This window comes from Buceros rhinoceros, unplaced genomic scaffold (genome assembly GCF_000710305.1).
Source record: "Buceros rhinoceros silvestris isolate BGI_N320 unplaced genomic scaffold, ASM71030v1 scaffold2849, whole genome shotgun sequence".
NCBI classification, from domain to species: Eukaryota; Metazoa; Chordata; class Aves; order Bucerotiformes; family Bucerotidae; genus Buceros; species Buceros rhinoceros.
Window position 1 is genome coordinate 8,060 of NW_010433063.1, and position 21,149 is coordinate 29,208.

The following is a 21,149-nucleotide window of genomic DNA, read 5'->3' on the forward strand; positions in this document are numbered from 1 at the left end:
GCTAGGTGGGATTCAGTGTTACTTATGCAGTGAAGACAATCTGAGACCAAATATTCACCTTATGAAAAGGACTCAGAAGCTGTGTATGTGTCCTTCCCTCCCTTCCCTTCCTTCCTTCCCTCCCTTCCTTCCCTTCCTTCCTTCCCTCCCTTCCCTTCCCTCTCTCCCTTTCCTTCCTTCACTTCTCATGTAGCTGGGGAAAAAAGTGATGGATGATCCAAATCCCTGGCAGGAGAAGCCCTCACTCCCATAACAGGGGCTGGAGGACTCTGGAAGTCACTGTGCTTGGGACTGCAGACCCAGTGAACCTTTGAACTTTTTTCCAGGCTGAGTCCTGAGTGGGTCAGGCTGAGGGTCCATCCTGTCTATGGCACTGCTTTTGATCTATGCAGTCTCTCTCAAAGAAAAGCTGAGTGTTCCTCAGCTCAAACCACAACCTGTGTGGGGTTTTACCCTCTGTCTCGGGATGCTGGCGCGACTGCCACAGAAGAGGTTCAACTCGGATATATTTGCTGCAACAGCTTTCTTGAAACACAGCTTTTCCTAAAGAAGCCTTTGTTTCTATTCCATCTGCCACACAATTGGTGCTCCTATTTTACCTGAAGCCAGGTTCTAAAGACCTTTTCTGACCTTGAGAGTTCGTTTCTCTTGGTTGGCTTTGTATCGTTCTCCAGAATATTTCAATCTGCTTTCCCCAAGGTAAGGAGGTTAGTGTTTCTCTGACGATAAAAAGCAGCCAGACCTGCTTTAGTCTCTGGAAGGTAATTAGCACTCAGAAAGGCCAAAAAACCTGTGAGCTGATCTCCCAGGTCTCTGTCACATTCCTGAGGGTTCGGGAAGGAGAGGGAAAGCTGGTGTGTCACCTGCTATCCTTGTAAACCTAAATACAGAAGAACTGAAAAACTTCTGTCACATGGAGAGAGAAGTGTCTGTGCTGCAAAGGGTCACGGTATCTTCCAGCACTGGCCTCACACCACTCCGTGGAAGGTGGCTGGTGTGGACTGTTTTCTTGGGAAGAATACGCTGTCCAAGCTCAATGGCACACTTACATTTATCACTTATCTTCTGTAAAGGACTGACAATTTGTAATTTATTTTAAGTGGCAAACATCACCCTCCTTGCCCTTTTCTTTTGATTCAATACCTGTTTCTTTGTATCACCTCGTGCTAACCTCAAATTTCTTGTTCTTGTTTTCAGGAACCTTGGCAGCAATAAGACTGCTTGTTTGCTCCTGTCATTTCTTTTTTCTACACCTTTCTCTGTCAGTGATACCAGCCTTCAACCAGCCTCTTATTCACACCTCCTACAAACAAACATCTCTTCTGCTTCTCTGCTGCCCCTAATCTATGCACTGACTTCCTGAACTCAGCCTCCTGCTGTGATATATAGAGGAAAAAAGCCAAAGAAAAATGTCTAGATTGGGAAGTGACCAGTTATAACTGGCAGCTGTTTGTTTATTAAAATAAAACCCAAAATAAACCCATCAGAAAAAAAAAAAAGAGCAGTACAATAATATTGTTTAATGGTGGGATTATCAAGCTGGTCATTATTGTCCTATATAAAGATGCAAATACATGTTTGCACAATTGCTAAGATGTATCTTCCTAATATGGAGATATTTATCCTGACAAGAGTCCCTCTTACCTCAGTATTACACCACAAACGTAATAGTTAATTGCTGTTATCTGACAGGTGGAGCATGTTCTCTAAGTTACTGGTTCTTGATAGTATTTTCCAGCTGGTCAGTGCAGGATCTTCAGCAGTTTATAGCTGTGTCTCCTTTTAGTTTTAAATGTGAGTGATAGGAATTGAAGAGACTACTATAGAGATGACAGGTTTCCTAAATAAAGATGAAGGCAGGGCTTTGAAAGTCTAATTTTTTTGGCAGGAACTAGACCCTTTTATGACAATTATTTTATTTTCCAACCAGTTGTTTAGCTTAGCTGGTGCATATTGGCACAGCGTGATTGATTTTGGCAGAGCTACTCTGATTTCTTCCAGCTTAGGATCAAGCACAGAATTTCCAAAGCACTTAGTAAGTAATTTACACTGTACAAAAGTAATTTATAGGGGAGCAACCAAGTGTGTTACATGCAAGAGGGGCCAAGACCCTCTAGGTGTGGTCTCTTAATATTTCTAGTCAAGGGGTATTTCAAGCAGCTAAATTTCTGTCGTGTCTTACGATGTTGGGTTACGTTGCATGATGTCAACTACATGCTGTGTCCAGGGACTAATACCTCTCATGAAAAGTAAAGTTTGTCTATTCCTGAAGCATAGCAGAAGGGAGGTGTTAAATTACTGCCTAACTCCTGAAAATGAATAGCACAAATACTTCTTTGCCTTTTATTAATGGGTATACGGGGATCTGGAGAAAGAAGCTAGGCACATCTAGGGGAAAATGTAAGAGTTGCAGAAAAAAGTGGGGCAAGGAAAGAAGACCTAAATGTTTAAAAAAGCAAGGTAGATTCAGGAAGATGTACTTTGGAGTTGATCAAGGAGGGAAAATAGGTAAATGGGATAAAACATAACGTTGTTGATTAAATACGCACTCAGGCACATACATACTGTGAGATATTTTTAACAAGAAAACCTACAGCAGCAGTCATTCAAACCCTGATTTTCTGACATACAATGTCAACGGAAATATGTCAAGAATGCAATTACATAAGGACCAACAGACAACTAAGTGATATGGCATTTGCTTTCCTGTCATCAACTTCTGCAGTTTATTAATGAAGAGTTTAAAAAAAAAAAAAAAAGAGGCTGCTCCACTTACATCTATAATGGAAGTTTAAGCTTATAAAAGAATAGCTTCAGTTAGTGTTTAGATGAGAAGTTTGAGAGCTGCTGGAAAACATGTTCAGAGAGGCCCCTAACAACTTGTAAGCTGTGCTAATGATGTGACACAGACTGAACTTGATAATGTTTAGCAGACTAATTTGTGGAAGCAGGTTCTTTGTTATTCACAGAACAGATTATTAGATGTTTGGTTTCTATTTTTGTTGCGTATGTTATTGAATCTGTTCTTTACTGCAAAAGCAGGAAAGCTCTATTTTGAATATTAGATTCTATTAAAAATAAACAAAAAGTCTTGCACCTAGCTTAAATGAAGATGAAACACTGAAGTAATGAACAGGAAGTACTGAACGGGAAGATATTTCATCATCCCCCCCGCCCCCAACTATTTATTTAATAATAAATGATTTACCAAAATGTAAATATTTGCATTTCCTGGTTAACTAAATATGTTGAGAAACATTTTGCATGTATTTTCCATAAATAATACAATACTTTACATCTTGGATGCATACAATCGCAGTAAGAAAACAAAGACAAGAGATCTAAATACTCCTTTCAAAAGGTGATGCTGGCTTTCAGACTGGATATCAACCTATTCAGACAAAGGATGTCAAAGTACCAGAGGTCTTCTGGAAATTTTGATAGGTAATTCCATTAATTACTCAGTACACTACTGCCTTCATATCTGAGATACTCAGATAACTCCAGGGATGAACACAGTTGCAGGTGCTTGTAAAATGCTGCCTTGAAAATCATCAGCTGCTGTAAACAGGTGTCCACCAAGGACCTGATTATTTTCTAGTTTTACCCCTTTCTGTGTTAGAATGAACATGCATGTAGTAACGAAAACATCGTTTTTGCCAATAAAGGGCCGCTCATGATGCTCTCTAGACAACACTTACGCCTAAGGGCTTTTGCCTCAAAAGGGAAGGTGTGTTCAAATTCCATTTGGACTTTTTTTTCTTAGGTGGTTGGTTTAACTTTGGATCTCACCTATGGTTTTCTCTACTGGCTTGTGCAAGACAGTCTGTGCTTAAACCTCTACAGAGTTTCTCTTCGTAAAGAAGGGTGAGTAAATATGTAGCAGAGGTAAGAGCATACGTATTTTGTAGTTTTTGTGACACTTTTTAAAAACAAATTTTGCCCAATGCTGGGCACACTGGTGACTAATCTAACAATGAACAGAAAGAAGAGCTAATGATCACAGCTAGCTGATGGCAACCATCATGTTGAGATAGTTGTTAATGTGGTTTTACAGTGAGAGAAACACGGTATGGACACTCAACTGAACCGAGGTCATGCTCATCAATTTCTAGACTTAGCCTCAGGAAATATTTGCCATTTATTGTCTATTTTACCCTGGTGTTTACAACACCTGACAGTTTTCAAGTGCCTAGAGATGTAGATCTTGCACAGAGCTCGGGGTTTGAACTGCCACCAATTTCTCACCTGACGATAGGTACTCTGCAGGTTTTCCTCTTGATCATCCTGAGCATGAAACAACTCCTTTATTCCTGAAAGGCAAAGTTTAAAAACAAAAAATAAACCCAAACCATGCTTATGGGTCATCTTGAATGTGAAATAAGATCTTGAGAAAAATGGTAATTTGTTCTGTAATTGCCAAGTGCATGAATAGTGGTAGCTCATGAAATTACGTTTTTCTTACTTTTCCTACGGAGAGTGCCTTTGGTTTTGTTTTTTTTTTTTCAAGCATCAGATTAAACTTCTTAAAGTAATTGAACACTATCTGTGTTTACTTGTGCTCATAACATTGCAGGCCGCCTTTGTGCGGAATCAGCTGGATCTTCCGACTGATTTTAGACTTGCTGTGATTAATGGTAAACATTTAAAGAATCAAAACATGATTACTTTTAGCTAGAACATGCAACTCCACTGCGAACTAATTGGCAGCTATAAATCGTTGTGCCTGGCATGTCAGAATAGAGAGATTAGAAGTAATCCATCCTAATGGACCTGATGGCGTGTCAAAGCTTTTCCAAATTTGTTTTGGATAGCATATGTCTAAGCTGAAAGACGTTTCTGAGATGGCAAAATGATGCTTCTTACAACATATTTAATCTCTCACCCAGAAGGTAAACTGGGACCAAAAAAGGCCTGTAAGTTTTGACATATAAGTAACAAGACAGATTAAATCACCAGTCATCCCAGTGGAGGAAAATGTTAATAGAGTTTAATAAATAACGGAGGTTATTGTGGAAACTGACAGGATGAACTTCATCTGGGGACCTTCTCTAATGAAGCAGAATGAATCACAGGCTGTGGAGTAGACTCCACTGGTTCAGTGGAATTAGTGAGAGAGGCCTATTTTTCAAAATACTCGATTTTCTACATCCATACATCAGAATTGTTTTCTAATGAAGTCAATGGAAGGAAGCCTTTTTTGGAAGGTGCTCCTGTAACGTGTCATTCTGAAAAGCATCCCGCTTTAAAGAACTTAAAACTTCTCAAATTGTTTTCCTGCCTCCCACACTAATACTATGAATTTGAACGATGTGAAACACTGATGTGTCAAACATGGCATAAATCTTGTTCTCTTTACACATGTGGTTTTTTTATCTTTCTCATTTCATATGTGTTTTCACAGTTGTGGTAATGCCATTGTCACAGAATTTGCAGCATGGAGTACTTCAGAAATATCTCAGGGTGCACTGGAATACTACAGTGGTCGTTTGTTCTGGATTAATAGTCTTCAGTTCATTACAACTCAGGAAGTCAATCAGAGCCTCAGCATTCCCTTCTCACAGCCGGCGGAGTTTGTAGCCTTTACCCTTGTTCATACATCACTTAAACCTTTGCCAGGTACATTATTTTCTCTATCTAAACACCTTAATAAAGGCATTTGCTGTCAGCCTGTGATTCTTCGTTCTTGAAATTCTTTAGTCATTTGACAAAAGATAGGAACAATGACAAGTTATTAGTAAAGATATGAAGCTATACCTGGATAAGGTGCGTGCAATTGTAAAAGCCGGTGGGTATGGCTAAAAAGAATCCATGGTGGTGCTATTCATTGTTTGCATCTAATGACAGCTTACAGGATTTTCCACAGTACTCTCATGTTTTAAGTTAGGTTTGAAGAGTCTACCACTTGCTCAGATTCTTTAAATTATTATTATTGCTTCCTCTCTTTATGGACAGGAAATTTTTCTTTTACACCAAATGTGATTCCAGATTCAGTGCCAGAGTCTTCCTTCAGGATTAAAGGAAATTCTTCAGGTTTTCACATCACTTGGAGTCCCTCCACAAATGTGGAATGGGGAACTGTCTTCTACTGCGTGGGATCAAAAGCGCTACAAGTGAGGATATTCATGCCATCCCTCCTTATTATCTACGTGTATTACTGCATCTACTTGCTGATGTCTGTATTTTTAAGCAGAAATATAGTTTGTTTCTTCTCCAGCATTTATAAATCGGTCAAGCAACTAAACTAAACTGTAAATATAAAGCAATCTGTCTTGTTTCTCCACCACTGAGGCCAGTACCGGCAGAATACAGGCTTAGCAGTAGCTCTGGGCTAGCTGCTGGGGTGTGAAATGCCAAGCGAAGAGCTCCCAGTGCTCAAAGATGTGTGAGAAAGCCTTTCACAGTAACTCAGGGACGAAAGTGTCAGCTGAGTTGACAGTGGGACAGCCTGAAAATGAAATCTAGCCTTCATCCACACTTAATTCTAGCACATTTGGCAAGCTTTACTTTAAAGCTTTACTTTAAATTCAAAGGGCAGATTGCTAGCAGATTGCTACGCATCGCTACAGTGCCACAGGCATTGGTGAAACCACGATCATACACAGGAAGATTTAGCTGACCAACCTGGTGAGGGGAATTTTGGAAAACTGAAAGTCTTTCTGAGAGGGAAAAGAATTCTTTTTTAAAATTTTATTCTGTTTTATTTCATTCACAGTCTTTGAAGGGTGAACGGTGTCTCCACCCGCATAACCTGACAGTGCCATCCTACCGAGTTGATTGGCTGAAACCATTTGCACTCATTGATTTTACTGTCACTCCCTACACATACTGGGGCGAGGCACCAACAACGTCTGTATCGCTTCGAGCCCCTGAAGGAGGTACTAGAATTTTGAATCCCATTCCTCACCTGTAACAGGTACTGGGACCAGGTATATGCCAGCAATTGAAACCGTGGAGAGCAATGAGCAGCTTTCAGGGCTGGCTGACTGTAGTCAGAGTGGAGAGGACATGTTCCTGAGTATCTTTGGGGTTATCTATTGCACACATAGATGCACACAATTGCAGCAATAGAATTTGGAACAGAAAGAGCATGACAGTATATCACCATGTACGTATGACTATGAGCAAGAAAGAAACTGGGATCCATTACAATGACCATCAAAGGCTGGTTGTAATATCTTAACCTCTTATTAAATTTTTAATAAATGTTATGCACTTTTTACTTTTTACTTCAATGGGTTTTTTCTGCTGTCATGCAGGTCAAAGTCATGTCAGCTAAAATGAGGAGCATGAGAAAGCTTTTGAGCTGCAGTAGGTTTTGAAGTGGGTAGGAGAGGGGATAGAGTATACTCCATGTTGTGAAAACTCTTGCAGCTCTGTATTTACCTGCAAGACTTGGCTAAGTAGGTGTATCCCAATCTGAGTGCAGGAGTGTATTTGTCTCTATTCATACACCTCTTTTTACTGATAAGCAAGTTAAAAACACATACCTACATACCAGTGAAAAACAGAAGGGAATTAACATAAAATTTTAGATATTCTTCTGTAACTTACAATTCACCAGTTGTTACCTGTCTCTGTCAGCACTGGGGTTGCAAAGCTCAGGCTCAAAATGAAAAGAGTTAATTACCAGATGGAGTTTGTGTTTTAATAGGAATACTTTGCTCTGTGTTTTTTGTCCTATTTTTATGCAGTTCCTTCGGCCCCTACAAACCCTAGAATATATGTGTTACAAAATAATCTACATGAAAGTGATGAGGAAGTCCTTGTGGAGTTCAGGTGGGACAGACCTGAAAGGGACAACGGAGTATTAACACAGTTCAGGGTTTACTATCAGCTATTGAGTCAGAATGCTACTGCTGACACTTTCACGGAGTGGAACACGAGCAATGTTAAACCCACCCTGATGCTCTTTTCTCTCAGGGATGTGCTTCCCAGCCTCACAGTAAGGTTTCAGGTATGAAAAATTACTGACCTTATCTCATGCTAGATGGTAGATGTTATCGGTCCAGCCTGATGTGTTTGCTTAGGAGACGGTATTGGGCTTGGGGCAAGAACTTGTGGTTTCTGCTTGTGGAACTGCTGATTCACTGACTCACTTTACTGGCTTAACCTTTCTACATATTGTATTGTTCACTAAACAAGGTGGAAAACACTGATGCAATTTTATACAGGTTTGATGAAGCCCAAAATAAACTTTTCTAGAGCTCCCCCAAAGCCAATCGTACAAGTTAAAAGCAGGTTTGACTGGGCTGGTGGAGGGTGATAAGCCATTAATACAGAGTCACAGATCAAGAGCAGTTCCACTGCTGGAGAAATGCAAAGACTCGTGGCTTCCATAAAAAGAGACTTACATACTAAAACTTGTCAAGAAGTCTTGCTTTCGTTGTGATGAAATGTTTGGAACACACAGAACGTGTACTTGAAAGACAAGTTAAAAGCACAAGAACATGTAACAGACCAGGTACTGATGGTGGAGTACACCGTGTTAGTTGTAACATCAACCAAAAAGAGGGATTGCCCCAGCCTGGAGAAGGAGACAAGACTGTCCAATGTCCTTTGAGCTCTAATTGATAGACGTGCCATGAGTTGTCACTCTCTGGGCCACTGCTTAAAATTTCTTCCGTACCCATGGTCCGACCCTGAAGGTAGCTTTTGAACTGCCCAGCACAGCCCTGGGTTGAAAAGGACGCATGAATACGTTCCTAGCCAAGCAGCCACGGGATCTGGTTCATTTATGCTGCTTCTTAACATATGTAACAATCTCCTGTCCCGCAGGTGCAAGCCTTCACCTCTGTGGGTCCAGGACCGTTGTCTGATATAGCAGAGAGGAATTCTTCAGGTATGGATAACTTAGATGCCATCTTCTGGCTTGAGTGTAATAGCTGGTGAATTCGACAGTACAGGAATTTGGTAATCTGCTAACTAGCCTCCGACACTTTGTGTGATATTTGTTCCACCCTGCAGTAGACACCACGGAGGAAATAATTACCGCTTCTGACGTGAAATGATGAACCCATTTCTCATCATTAGAGTAACTTTCAGGAATTTCAAGCCTTTCTTCAAAATTACGCTAAATTAACTTTTCTAGGCAGAAGAGTAGAAGGTAACCAGGAGAGCTAGAGATCTAGTAGTGGTGGTAGGCTGTTTCTAGTTGGGCTGTTAAAGGTATTTAAGTAAGGAAATCTGGTTTACTAGGCTTAAATTTGTTAGACAAGCATCCACAACGCCACTGAAAAAATCCTAGGAGTTTGCACGTGATGACAAGAAGGCATCTCATTATTATATTTATTTGTTGTGACATAAACCCAGACATACTTTGTGTAGGGCCAGCCTTTATTTTTATCTTGTACTTACTTCCCTTACGAAAAATCGCTAGTGTCTAGAATGTTGGGTTTTGGGTTTTTTTTTTTTTTTGTGAATTATGCTATGTCCTTTTTCTTCCAGAGCTTTTCCCTGTCCCAACCAAAAAAGCGTTTGTGTTTATAATGGTGGGTTTGGGGTTTTTTTTTTTTTTTGTGAATTATGCTATGTCCTTTTTCTTCCAGAGCTTTTCCCTGTCCCAACTCTTATAACTGTTTCTGCCAGCAAGCTCTCTCGTACTGACATAGACAATAATCATACGATATGGGAATTTTCAGCAAAGACAAATGTAAAGGACATCTGTTACACTGCTGATGACGACAGAGCATACTATATCACAGAAGATTCTCTTTTTCTTCTGAATATGAAGACTGCTTCAAAGTTGCAGGTATTTCTTTGTTCATTCCCTTCCTTGAGAGAACCTAGGAAAATATGTGGCCATTATTGCAATTAGTTTGGGGCTAAGTATGTTTTTGAAGAAGTCAAAAATGCATATTCAAAACAGGACAGAAGAGGCATGAAGAACAAAGCATATTTAGTGGCCAAATAAGTGAGGAAAGCAGAACTGGAAACACAATTTTCTTAATGACTGTCAGTAGGTATGAGCTATAATATGAAAGAGATTAGCTGGGTCATTTTCCTTTCTAGCTGTACAATAAAAATACGTAGAGGATAATAAAATTTGGACTTCAATTTTTTTTTGTCATCAATAGCTATTAGATTAGGTCAGAGTACGCCCTTGGTAACATGTTATTTTTCTGAGACCTGCTTTATCAATAAGATATTTCAACAGACGTTTAACTTAAAATTCACACTATTAAATACAAGAAATTAATGTTTTTAATCAAATGTAATTTAAATTAATGTTTTTCATTCTGATTTCATGAATATGGAAGCAACATGGAAGCAACAATTGATATTTGTGAAACAATTTTCATTTATATTTAAACACTGGAATCTTCATTGCATGGCATCTCTTTATATTTTGATTTTTACCCACCAAGTAGAAATTATCTCAGAAACAAACATAATTTCATAATGTCCTAGCATCAGGTGGGAAAATTCTGCTCTCAAGCAATTTTATTAATTTTTAATGTTTTTCTTAAGTTTTTCAAAGATGCATATCTTCACAATGCCACAGCCATCACAGTTGACTGGATTGCAAGACATCTCTTTGTTGCCCTGAAAACACCATGGAATGAAACTCAAATATTTGTAATTGATCTCGAGCTCAAGATAAAATCTCTAAAAGCATTGAACATACAGTTGGGTAAAAGTAATTCAACTGTATCATCTCTGTTGTCATATCCTTTCTTGAGGTAAGGCATATATTACTAATAATGTTTTAAAGCATATTTTAAACACGATTTTCATGAAATCATCGACTGCTAAACACCAAAAAAAGCCTTTTTCTAGTATACGAGTCTTTTGCATTGTGTAAATCTCAGAAATTTCTGGATATAGTTCTACTTTTATACTGCTAGTTGAGCTTGGATGTACCTAACTTCAAAAAGATGTCTGAGTTTAAGTAAAGATTTCAAGAGATCCTTAAATACCGATAGGTTCTTCTACTTAAGTCGTGCAAATGAATGTCAGCACCAGACCATAATTTTTTACAGTAACCGTATTATCCAGAATACTCAGCTTTTGTGACCTTCCATTCAAAAGTATCCTTTAAACACCTGGAATCACACGGCAAGTATGCTGCTGTAGTTACCTTGTCTTTAATGTTTGGGAGGTCTGTGACTGTAGTCACTTACAGGACTGCAGTTAGGGCAGGTTGCTCAGGTCGAAGTTTCTCTGCTGTGAGCAGTGCATTTTGTTTGACAGCCGCTTGTACTGGATGGAAGAGCTTGATTACGGCAGCCGCATGTTTTATTATGATTTTCTGAATCACACTGCGCACCACATTTTGGGATATGTATCAGCAGAAGAACAGATGAGGAGCTACTGCACCTGTAACGTGGCAGAAGCAGAGCTAGGAGGACCTATGAGTATAGATGTGTCTGACTCCAAGAATCCCCAGCTGCTCTTTGTCAGAGGAAGAGATGAAATATGGGCCTCAGATGTGGATGGTTGCCACTGCTGGAGAGTGACCGAAGTACCAAGTTTTCAAGGTCCGAGTGCTCTGTTATGTCTCTAGGTAGTTTGTGATTCTTGCTCTCTCTTACATCACTGTTAACTTCGCTAAATAGTATTGATGAATCACTCTCTTATAAAACTGATTCATCTATAGCCAAAGGAGACAAAATGTTTGTGTTCTGTGTTTGCAGTTGTGTCCCCTGTTCATACAAACTAGGAGAAAGAGCAGTGTGAGGATATTTACTGATGCAAGTATGTGTTCTAGCTAGATATAAATCAAATGGAGACGCCACAGCCTCAAATGCTACTTGTCAATAGATTTCATTTGTAGTATTAACACAGTATTTTATTGAAGTTTCTGTTAGAGACACCTGTTAGAGTTTGTCTCAATGAAAACATTAAATACCATCTTAAATCACTCTTGAAACTGGCAATGCAGACTTCGTGCAGGTAGTCTTGTATGACAGCTTACCTGTGAAATAAGATTTTTCATTTATTTCATCATATTGTATGACAACTCCTCTATGTTGCGCTTCTTGTCCCGATAAGGCTTAATCTCGGTTGCTCAGTTTTCGGCTGGGCTCTGGAGGAGTGCTGGTAAAGGTGTTCTGTTACCAGAGAAGCTGCCTTCATTGCTCCTGGGAGATGGCAGAGACTGTGGTTTTCCTCTTGGAAAAATGATGAAAGTCTCTACACACAACTCTTGCTCTTGTGTTTTATTTTTGGTGTTCATAATTGAATTGCAGTCCTCATAATTATGGGTAATAAAAAGCCTTCAAACCTACACTTGTAAACTGACATAACAAAGTGTCTCAGCTTCGTAAGACTTGTTGGAAAATATCAGAAATCTCTTTTCCATGGGAGGTCTTTGAAGATATGGTATGACCGAGATACTCATATTGACTCACTGGAATACAAGCACCCATTTGCTCTTGTGAAATTGTTTGCTCAGGATTTATTCTGAAGGTTTGATACACAATGTTTTCTTATAGGCAAGAAAATTGGCAGCTTGACCGTAGATAAGAAATTTATATACTGGAGCACTGAAACAGAGGAATACACTGATATTTGGCTGGCAAATAAAGAAAGTAGAAGACACTTTCTTCAGAAAAGAGCAAAACATGAGCTGAGAATCTTAGCCTACAGCTCAGCAGCTCAGCTGTATCCAGGTGAGGGCCCTTGGGTTGCTTTGTAAATGAAACAGATTTATTTCAGAGCGTGTATTTGAGTTGTAGATCATGCTATGCTTTGTGGAGTCTAGGGGGAAACAACTCACAATACACGTTTTTGAAAGGACTGGCCTTGTGCTGGATCACAGCGAAGGTCACAGTGATGAATAGTGCCCGTGATCAAACAAACCATGCCTGTTTTCAAAGTAGTTTCAAACCCAAAGATTTAGAAAAGGTGGTGAACGTTAAAACGCAGAAGAACAAACGTGTCCACAAAGTGTTGTAGCAAGAGTTCTGATAACGATCCCTGCTATGATACAGATTTCTGATTTTGTCCATGAGTATACAAAGCTGATAAAAAATGTCTGCCCTTCCAAAACCAGAGATAAGAACGCTGCTTATTAAAATGATTTATAAAGAGGTACCTGAGAGGCAATTACAGCTTACATTATAGTAAACCCAGGCTTCACTTAGAATTCATAATGTCTTAAACACACCGTCACAGAATGATAGTGAAAGAAATAAAAATTAGTTTTAATAGAAATGAGTGTTCATGGTACCTATAGAGATTAGCTTTGCAAATGCAGAGATTTAGAACATTTACTAGCATGATGAATATATTCAAAATAATTATTTAACTTCAATTTTACATAAAAATCTGACAAATATATAACAGAATATTTTAACAGGATGGGCTGCTTTGGAATAAAAGCATTTCATGTATTTTTGGGCAGCCAGGAGAGTGACTCCTGCCTGCAGCTGCTTTGACCAGTGCCCAGGCTATTCTTGCCAGTACTTTGGGCAAGTTTGTTCCCATGAGTTCTGTGTGTGCTTGGCATTGGTGCAGGAACTTGGTTTGTCCCTGGTACATAACGTACCAACCCCTATCCCCAGGGATAGGTTTTTCTGCAAGAGCACCAGGCTTAGCTGGTGCAGAAAGGCAAGAATCAAATTTCAGTCCAAACGGATTATTCCTACTCAGAGATCCCCACAGAGTTCTTCTTATTTATATTGACCACTGCAAATGCCTTGGCATTTGGACAGGGGTGGTGGGCAGTGCACAGAATTCTTCACACAAGTTCAAGATAAAAGTAAACGAACATAATAAAATAAGAAAAAAAAATTCTTTTCCTTTACAGTACTGAAAGCAAATGGTGCACGTGTGAGAAAATGATGTTTGCATCACTGGGTTGACTGACATGCTTTTTATTCCTAACTGATACGAGCAAGGAGTGCTGCTAGAGTTTCCTTTCATTCCAACCTTTTTGATTGCCATCTAGAGATGTGATGTCAGTTGATCGTTTAACACATCAGAAGTACTCAGTGAAAATTATTGTCCTGTCACAGATTCTGTGAGAGAATGATTTCTCTTCAGGGTTAGGAGGAAGAGGACTGAATAGGTAGTGAAGGATTTTCTTGGCATGGTAAGCACGTTTCTATGGAACTTCCTGACAGAAACTTTAGCACTGAAAATGACTCAATTCTTTATTCCATCTGGGACTTTTCCTATGGGAGTTTTACTACTCTAGGTAACTATAAAGTTGACAAAGGTTCAACCTTACATTTACTTCTGCTGAACAGAATTTTTTATTCTTCTTCCCTTATATGTATGAATCTGGTTTTGATATGAATGGTGGGGTTGCTCGGTTAGCGAGAAAGGAGGTCCGTTGTTCTGGCCTAGGGGCAAACGTTTGTCCTTGTACCATCTTCCACATGTGCGTGCCTTAATCTTTTCCTTCTAGGCAGCAAGTCCATTTAATATCTTTTCAATTTGTTCTTAAAAGTACATCAAGTGATGAGGAATTTTCTGTTATTACTTTTTGTTTACTGTTATAAAGTAGTTTTCCATTGTTTTCTCCCTATAGACTCCTTTTCTCCTTCCAAAATTTGTCTCCCCTTTCCCTGTTGTTACTATGAACTTTACATTTGAAAAAGTGTTTGGAGGAAAAGAGAGTCAGCATTTAATTGTGAGAGAAATGTCCTCTCTATTCTGCATACCTGTCTTTCCTGTGACAAGCACACAGCAACTATGGTCTGGATTTCCAAGGTACTCAGGTACTTAAAAAAAATAGAACCTAACTTCTTCAGTAAATCTGTGCCTTTAGAAAATCTGTATCTTACAGAAGATAAATGAAACTTGGAGGACTGTTATTTCTGTGCACAAGAAAGTACTCAAACAATGTACCTTCAGGTGAGCTTTTTTTCTACTTCTGTTTATGAAAGCAGAGAGAATACTTTGTGGTTATGCTTTATGCTTTCTTATAGGAACGGTGGTAGGATCCCATGCGAGTTTGGATTGGTCCAGCACTAATTAATTTTATTTAATTTTTTTTATGCCTTTCCTAGATAAAAGATGCCTGATTCTAATGCTGGACACTGAGAACCCTACTATCCTTGGTAGGACGAACACCAGTTTGACGTTAAGCTTGCCGTCTGTCACACCGCGGCAGCTATGCCCTGGCATAACGCAGCCTACACCAACGTATCTGGTATTTCTTGGACAAATGACTATCAACTGCAGGAACTCAAGCTACTGTTTGTCTGCTCTACCGCAAAAAACATGGGTATGGCTATTTTGGAACAAAGATGCACATGATATCAAACATAAACAGGGAATGTGATATCACTTCCAGTCATTTTATAAACCATCCTGTAACTTCCTGTAACTTTCTAGGGTTTTTTTCCACTTCTGCATCCTCAGACGTAATTTTCCTTTCTGTTTGGTATTTGTTAAGTGGTAGGTTCCTCAGCTTTCCCTCGTGCAAGTACTCCTCTACTGTTTAACGTGCCTTTGCTAAGATCCTGTTGAAACGGATCTTCAGTTTCTACTTGTAAGAAGGGCAGTTGTGGCTGATATTAATCTGTTTAAATAACTCTTGAGACTGTCCAGCAGCCATATGGCTCACCTTTACATGTTTTGTGGTAGTTATACTTGCCTTTGTAATTTTTCACCGTTTTTTGACTTTGCTTTTCCTACGCAAGTACCAGCCATTGTGGTGGGACTTAACGCAATGATGTGGTTTTGCAGCCAGGATAATTACACCTCAGCTTGGTTCTTGGTGTGTGCTGTCTGTAGTGACCTATTACCCAGACTGTCATTTAAACATTCTTTTTTGAACACTAAGGCGCATTAGAAAACAAAAGCACTACTGTATTATTTCTTAACACTAATTTCATGGACAGATGATTGTTGTGACATGTGACTCTCTTTTCTAAGAATACATATATGTTATCTGATTTTGAATTACAGGAATTTCAGGGTCCTATAGCCATCATAGACAACCTCCAGCCATTTTCAAGTTATGTCTTGCAACTTGCAGTGGAAAACTACTATTCAGATGAGGAAGTGCTGCCCATGGGAAAAGAGACAATTGGCACAACTTTATATGGAGGTTTGTTTCACATTTTTTCCTGATTTTGAACAGAATTCTCATCTTTGTTAAAGGAAGGTCTGTAAGTTTGGGTTGAAAATCAGAAAGCAGAGGAACTTTCTGCTTAACCTGGGTAGCTCTTCACAAGGTTTTGGCAACCAGGCTTGATGAATCTATAAGATTCATAAGACGTGTGTATTTTTAAAGCTTTTGCTCCCTGGCTTCCTGAGGAAAGATAAACTGTGATTAAAAGTAGCTAAACAGTTGCAGTTTCTGCCTCGGACCACATTTTTAATAAGCTATGTTTGAATATGTATGTGGTTCTCTGTGTTTAAGTATGTGTTATGTGTTCATTCAGTATTAAGGTTTTTCCTCTTGGCTTGACATTATTCTCATGATTACTGTTTCATAGGCTAATACAGATTTGATTTATTGTGAACCACGCTGAAAAGACAGCGCTGCATTTTTATTTCTTTCGGCCTGAATGCCAACAGCACATTTTTGGTTGGTTTCAAGAATGTTGATGTGCTCTTCTCAGTCCCTTTCACACTTGGAAAAGAAAGTCAGGAGCAGTGCTTTGAACTCGAATGTTCACCGTGTTATTTAGGGCAGAGAGTGGACTGGTTAGGGATTACCTAAAAATAAATATATCAGTAAACTTACCTAATTATGGCAGAAGGAATTTGAGAAACTTTGGTGATTATCCAGCTGACCCTAGCAAGCTGTGGTTTTCCTGATCCCTGGTATATTCCTTACTGTGTCTTCTGCTCTTGCATTCAGCCTCCACCCTGTACCTTTATAGTTATTCTCTTCACCCTATTCTGGAGTTTTCTATGCAGAACATAGATCTGGTGCTGCCTCAGTTCCTTAACTAAATAGAAATGAGCAATGCTGGTTTTGTTTGTGGGTTTAGACCTCTGAATCCAAAACTACTGACTGCTCATCTTGTCATACGGGATGAAACTTGGGGCGTGTCATAGCAAGGAAACTCTGTGCTGCGCTTTAATGCAGACCCACTGTGGATGCTAGCATGATTCCAATCTGTCCTTGAAGCCAACAGGGCCCAGAAGCTTTCCTCAAATGCCACAAGGGCAACCGAGATTCATGGACAGCTAAGTTAAGATGTCCTTATTCTTTGAGAATACTACTAGTCTGAGCTAGATGCCTCCTGTGGTTGGAAATACCTTGATTAGGGCAGGAAGGTGCTTCTGCCCTCTCCCTGCTTCACCGTGCGCGTTTGCAGCTGCAGGGAAGCTACTGTCCCAATTCCCCTGAGGCTCTTGTCATCTACCAGAAAGAAAAGGACCACCTGAAGGTGCATACTATGCCTTTGCGTGAGTTGTCTTGTCGCAACCCAACCCAACAGAAGTCTCTTGCTCAGCACTTTTTCTTGATTTGCACGAGTACGTGTATCTGTCTTCATGAGGAGTGGTCCTCATGCTGCTCTTCAGATAATTTTCTCATAGCTGGAGTGATGCTGCTGGACTTGCTCGATGAAAACATGGAAAACTGTAATGAGAACTAGCTATTCCCTGCAGTACCCATAGCGCTTGCTTGCTCTTCTGTTGTGTCAGATTATTTCTGCAGCTGTGCTCCATTTATCGCGCCTGGTGTCACAAGAGAGGATCAGCTTCATCCACATGAACTCTTCATTCGAGAGCCATGAGGGACCTCTGAGAATACCCAAGTCGGCAAAGCAGAGTTATAGCCAAGCCTACATGGCAGCCTGTTCGTGTTTTGCAGGAAAGACAGGGAAGATGGTACCTAGGGATGCTTGCTGTTGAATTCACAATGATGTAGGAATGCTATAGACCCATCTTCAGAAGTTTTCCTGCCTGGCTCTTATCCTGTAGAGCTGGAGCAATTCTTCTCTGAGAGAGGGTGAAAGAGTGAAATTGAGAGGCATAGTAGCACCTGGTCTTTGGGCATTAGCTCACTCGACTCAGCTGCAGCAGGGCTGGCTGTAGCTGACATAGAGCTGTGCAGACTGTGCAGCTACGTGGATATCACTGTGTCATGCAGCTGGCGCACCACAGCAGGAGTCCTAAGGTTTCCCCTTCTGTCTCTCTTTACCTCTGCTTGGCTGTCGGCTGCTTCAGAAGGTGCTGAAGCAACTGGAATTGAAATAAGCACAGCCACTACTGTGGCTTTTCTTACTTGTCTCTTTCTCTTACTGATCAGCTGTGTCCAGGGAGAGACTTTGTCAAGAATAACTGGCCTCAAGTACGTGCTAGGGGTCCTGATTCCCTTTCTTTTTCTCTTGGAAATGTGTTCTGTGTTTTCTTTAAAGGCTCAGCCATAAACCAAGTAACCTCTCTTAGCCACCATTGTCCACAGGAGAGCATCAGCTGTGAGCTGCTGGTACCTCCTCTTATGCACAGATCATTCCTTTTTTTTTTGTCACATTATTCCTCTCAGGAAAATCTCTGTTTAAGATGAACCTCTTTTCATCTTTCAGATGAAAGTGGAAGAACAGATGCAGGCACACTGCCACTCTTGGGATCCAGACATGCTGTACTTAGGAAGTTCTCTTCCACCTATGCTTTTTATTTTTCTCTTAACAGTCAGATCTTCATCCGCAGCATCAAGGAAATAGACTCTCATCCTTGTGGATCTCTAAATATTGTGACCACATTCCTAAGGACTCTATGACAAAAACTAAGAAAATCTGGCCTATGACCAGCAGATTTCAATTCTTTGCATGGGGATCTGAATCTGTGTTGTAAAATTTGCACAACACACTGATTGAATACAGTTAAATACTCTTGGGCTGTGGCAAGAATTCACACCGTTGCTTCTTTGTGCGGTAAACTGAGCCATCCTGCAGCAATGTACACCCTTTCAGTGGTGAAACATAAAGATAGCATGTGAAATGGGAGACTGGATTGCTCCACTGAAATGGAATTTTTCAGTCTCAAGTTAAAATGAAATATGAAACTCAGAACGAGCTTCTCTAGTTGGGGCAAACCAAAACATTGGGATCAAACCAAAACCCTAGGCAAAAAAACCCCCCAAACAACCAAAAAAATGAAAAAAACCTGCCAACCCCCAAGCTCTCAGCATTTTTAATATGTATTTGTATCAATTCAAAACTTTTCACAATTCGTTGAAAAAATCCCAGCCAGCTTGAACGGGATAGACATGTGTCCTGGCACTTGTGTTCTCAATTTCATGAATGTAACTGCTAGTTTAAAATGTAATCAAATGCTGCTAGAGCCTCTTGAAGTGTGTACACTATTTCGCACCTCTGAAGCTGTGTGACTTCCCACCGTCTTTCCCTCAATTCTGTAGTGAAATGAAAGGAGCTTGGATTAACCTGTACGTTTCAATAAATGAGAAGTTAGAGGGAATGAAACAAAAGACCACTTGAAAAAAATCAATGCATTACTCTTGCCACAGAGTGTCACCCTTACTCCGCATATGTTTTACCTAGTGAAATGAGAAATTTGTCTGCTTTACTAGTCTAGCTTCTGCACATTTCATGTAAATAATTTGCAGTCTTTCTATGCAGGCATAAGTTATAAAATACGTATCCATCGTTCTGACGTGTTGGGAATACAGTGTGATGACTTGTTAACTTTTTACCTATATCTGGACAGTTCAATTCGAGAAAATAATTAATGCAAAGTTGGGGCATGCCATGTACCATCTCAAAGTCTGTGATCTCAAAGCTTCAAAGGAAGGGTTAATTTTTCCAGAACAATTAGTGAGTAACCAGCTGGCACGGACAGCAGACCAGCAACCCAGTTTCTTCCTTCCACAGCTCAGCCAGCCATGGATTTCTGAGCAAAACTGTAAATGATGGCAAACAATGCATAGTTTTGGGGTTTCTTCCTTCAGACCTTTCTGTTCAAGAAAAGACTTTCCAAACAGAATAGTGTGGGGGGTTTTTTTTAGTGCATATCCAAGTAAGCATCATATTAAACTCACACCTGAGTCCCTGATTAGGAAACTAAGAGAGAGCAGGAATTTGGTGATATAAGTGTAGAGGTTTAGGACAGCATCTGGGGTTTGGTTTGGTTTTTTTGGTTTTTTTTTGTTTTGTTTTGTATTTTTTTTGTCTGCTTGCATGGTAGGATAGCCAAGAGGATGCTCAAAAAAGTCTCTACAATATTTCAAACTCATCTGCAGCTGACTGACTATAGAAAACCATGACTTTTACATGTGTAGATTGTCAGTCCTGTAAACGGATCATATTCATATGCTTATAACTCCTTTTTCTTTCCTCATGACCTTTCTTGACTTCTCTATAAATACAATAAACAAACAAACGAACAAACCTCTAGTGATATCTGTACCTAAAAGGAGATGAATTTTTCTTTCTGTTTCAGTACCAGAGGCAGTTGATTCCATTAAGACAGTGGTTTTGTCTGACACCACCATCAACATATCTTGGAGTGAACCTCTGAAGCCAAATGGACCTCTAGAATCCATCCGCTATCAAATCTCTGTCAATTTATTGCCTCCTGTCCCAGTGACACCCTTGCGAAAAAGCGAATTTCCAAACGGAACACTTGCCTGGTCTGTCAGCGGGCTCCAATCCGGAACAAACAATTCATTCAAGGTATAATTATAAGCAGTTTTAACTGTTAGTTCGCTAATCTGCAGAGCTTTAGACTGCCCTTGTTTAAAGCTGTATGTGGATTTTTTTTAAAATGTGAATTCAAAACCTGGCAGGCTTCTCTCAGTCCTTTAGTCCTCAGAAAATTAAGCATCACAGTTTGTTCCTACATGGGTTGTTCAGATTAAATCCTTAGAACGGAGATCTTTGCTATTTGGGGAGCACATGACAGGTTTCGAGAGTAACTAGGAGTTTATGCTGCAGTCCTGTTGTTATTGCTCTGGTACTCAATGTGACATCACTAAAAGCATCAAATGAGGGTGTCCTTTATTCTCAAAGGGGGATGTCTGGAACTATGACCTGCTTGTAAGGACTAGGTGAAGCACAATGAACATGTGAGTGCAAAGGGGTTTTGGCTGAAAGATAAAGGCTTTTCTCAGGAAAGCAACATATCTGAAACTTTCATAAAGGGAAAATCTCTCTATATTATATCAAGGGCACTCAGCCATCTTGTTAGTTGCTGCTTTTCCTTTATTAAACAACTTTTAATTTAGAAAAAAAAAATATTTTTTTTTTCCTTAGTCCAGTTAGCCAAAAAGTATG

General features: G+C 39.7%; 1 protein-coding gene across 1 annotated transcript in view; it reads left to right on the forward strand.

Annotated features, from left to right (window-relative positions):
* LOC104500336 (proto-oncogene tyrosine-protein kinase ROS-like) overlaps positions 1–20,555 on the forward strand; it is a gene marked incomplete at its 5' end in the record, with an annotated part of 28,330 nt that extends 7,775 nt beyond the window's left edge. Inside the window, 13 exons of the mRNA XM_010143967.1 lie at positions 3,767–3,867; positions 5,405–5,619; positions 5,956–6,120; positions 6,717–6,878; positions 7,695–7,957; positions 8,779–8,842; positions 9,549–9,751; positions 10,471–10,682; positions 11,194–11,480; positions 12,438–12,614; positions 14,961–15,178; positions 15,865–16,006; positions 20,317–20,555. Of these exons, the coding sequence (XP_010142269.1) occupies positions 3,767–3,867; positions 5,405–5,619; positions 5,956–6,120; positions 6,717–6,878; positions 7,695–7,957; positions 8,779–8,842; positions 9,549–9,751; positions 10,471–10,682; positions 11,194–11,480; positions 12,438–12,614; positions 14,961–15,178; positions 15,865–16,006; positions 20,317–20,555 (2,448 nt within the window). The remainder of the gene's footprint in view (positions 1–3,766; positions 3,868–5,404; positions 5,620–5,955; positions 6,121–6,716; positions 6,879–7,694; positions 7,958–8,778; positions 8,843–9,548; positions 9,752–10,470; positions 10,683–11,193; positions 11,481–12,437; positions 12,615–14,960; positions 15,179–15,864; positions 16,007–20,316) is intronic.
* Between the last annotated feature and the right edge of the window lie 594 nt (positions 20,556–21,149).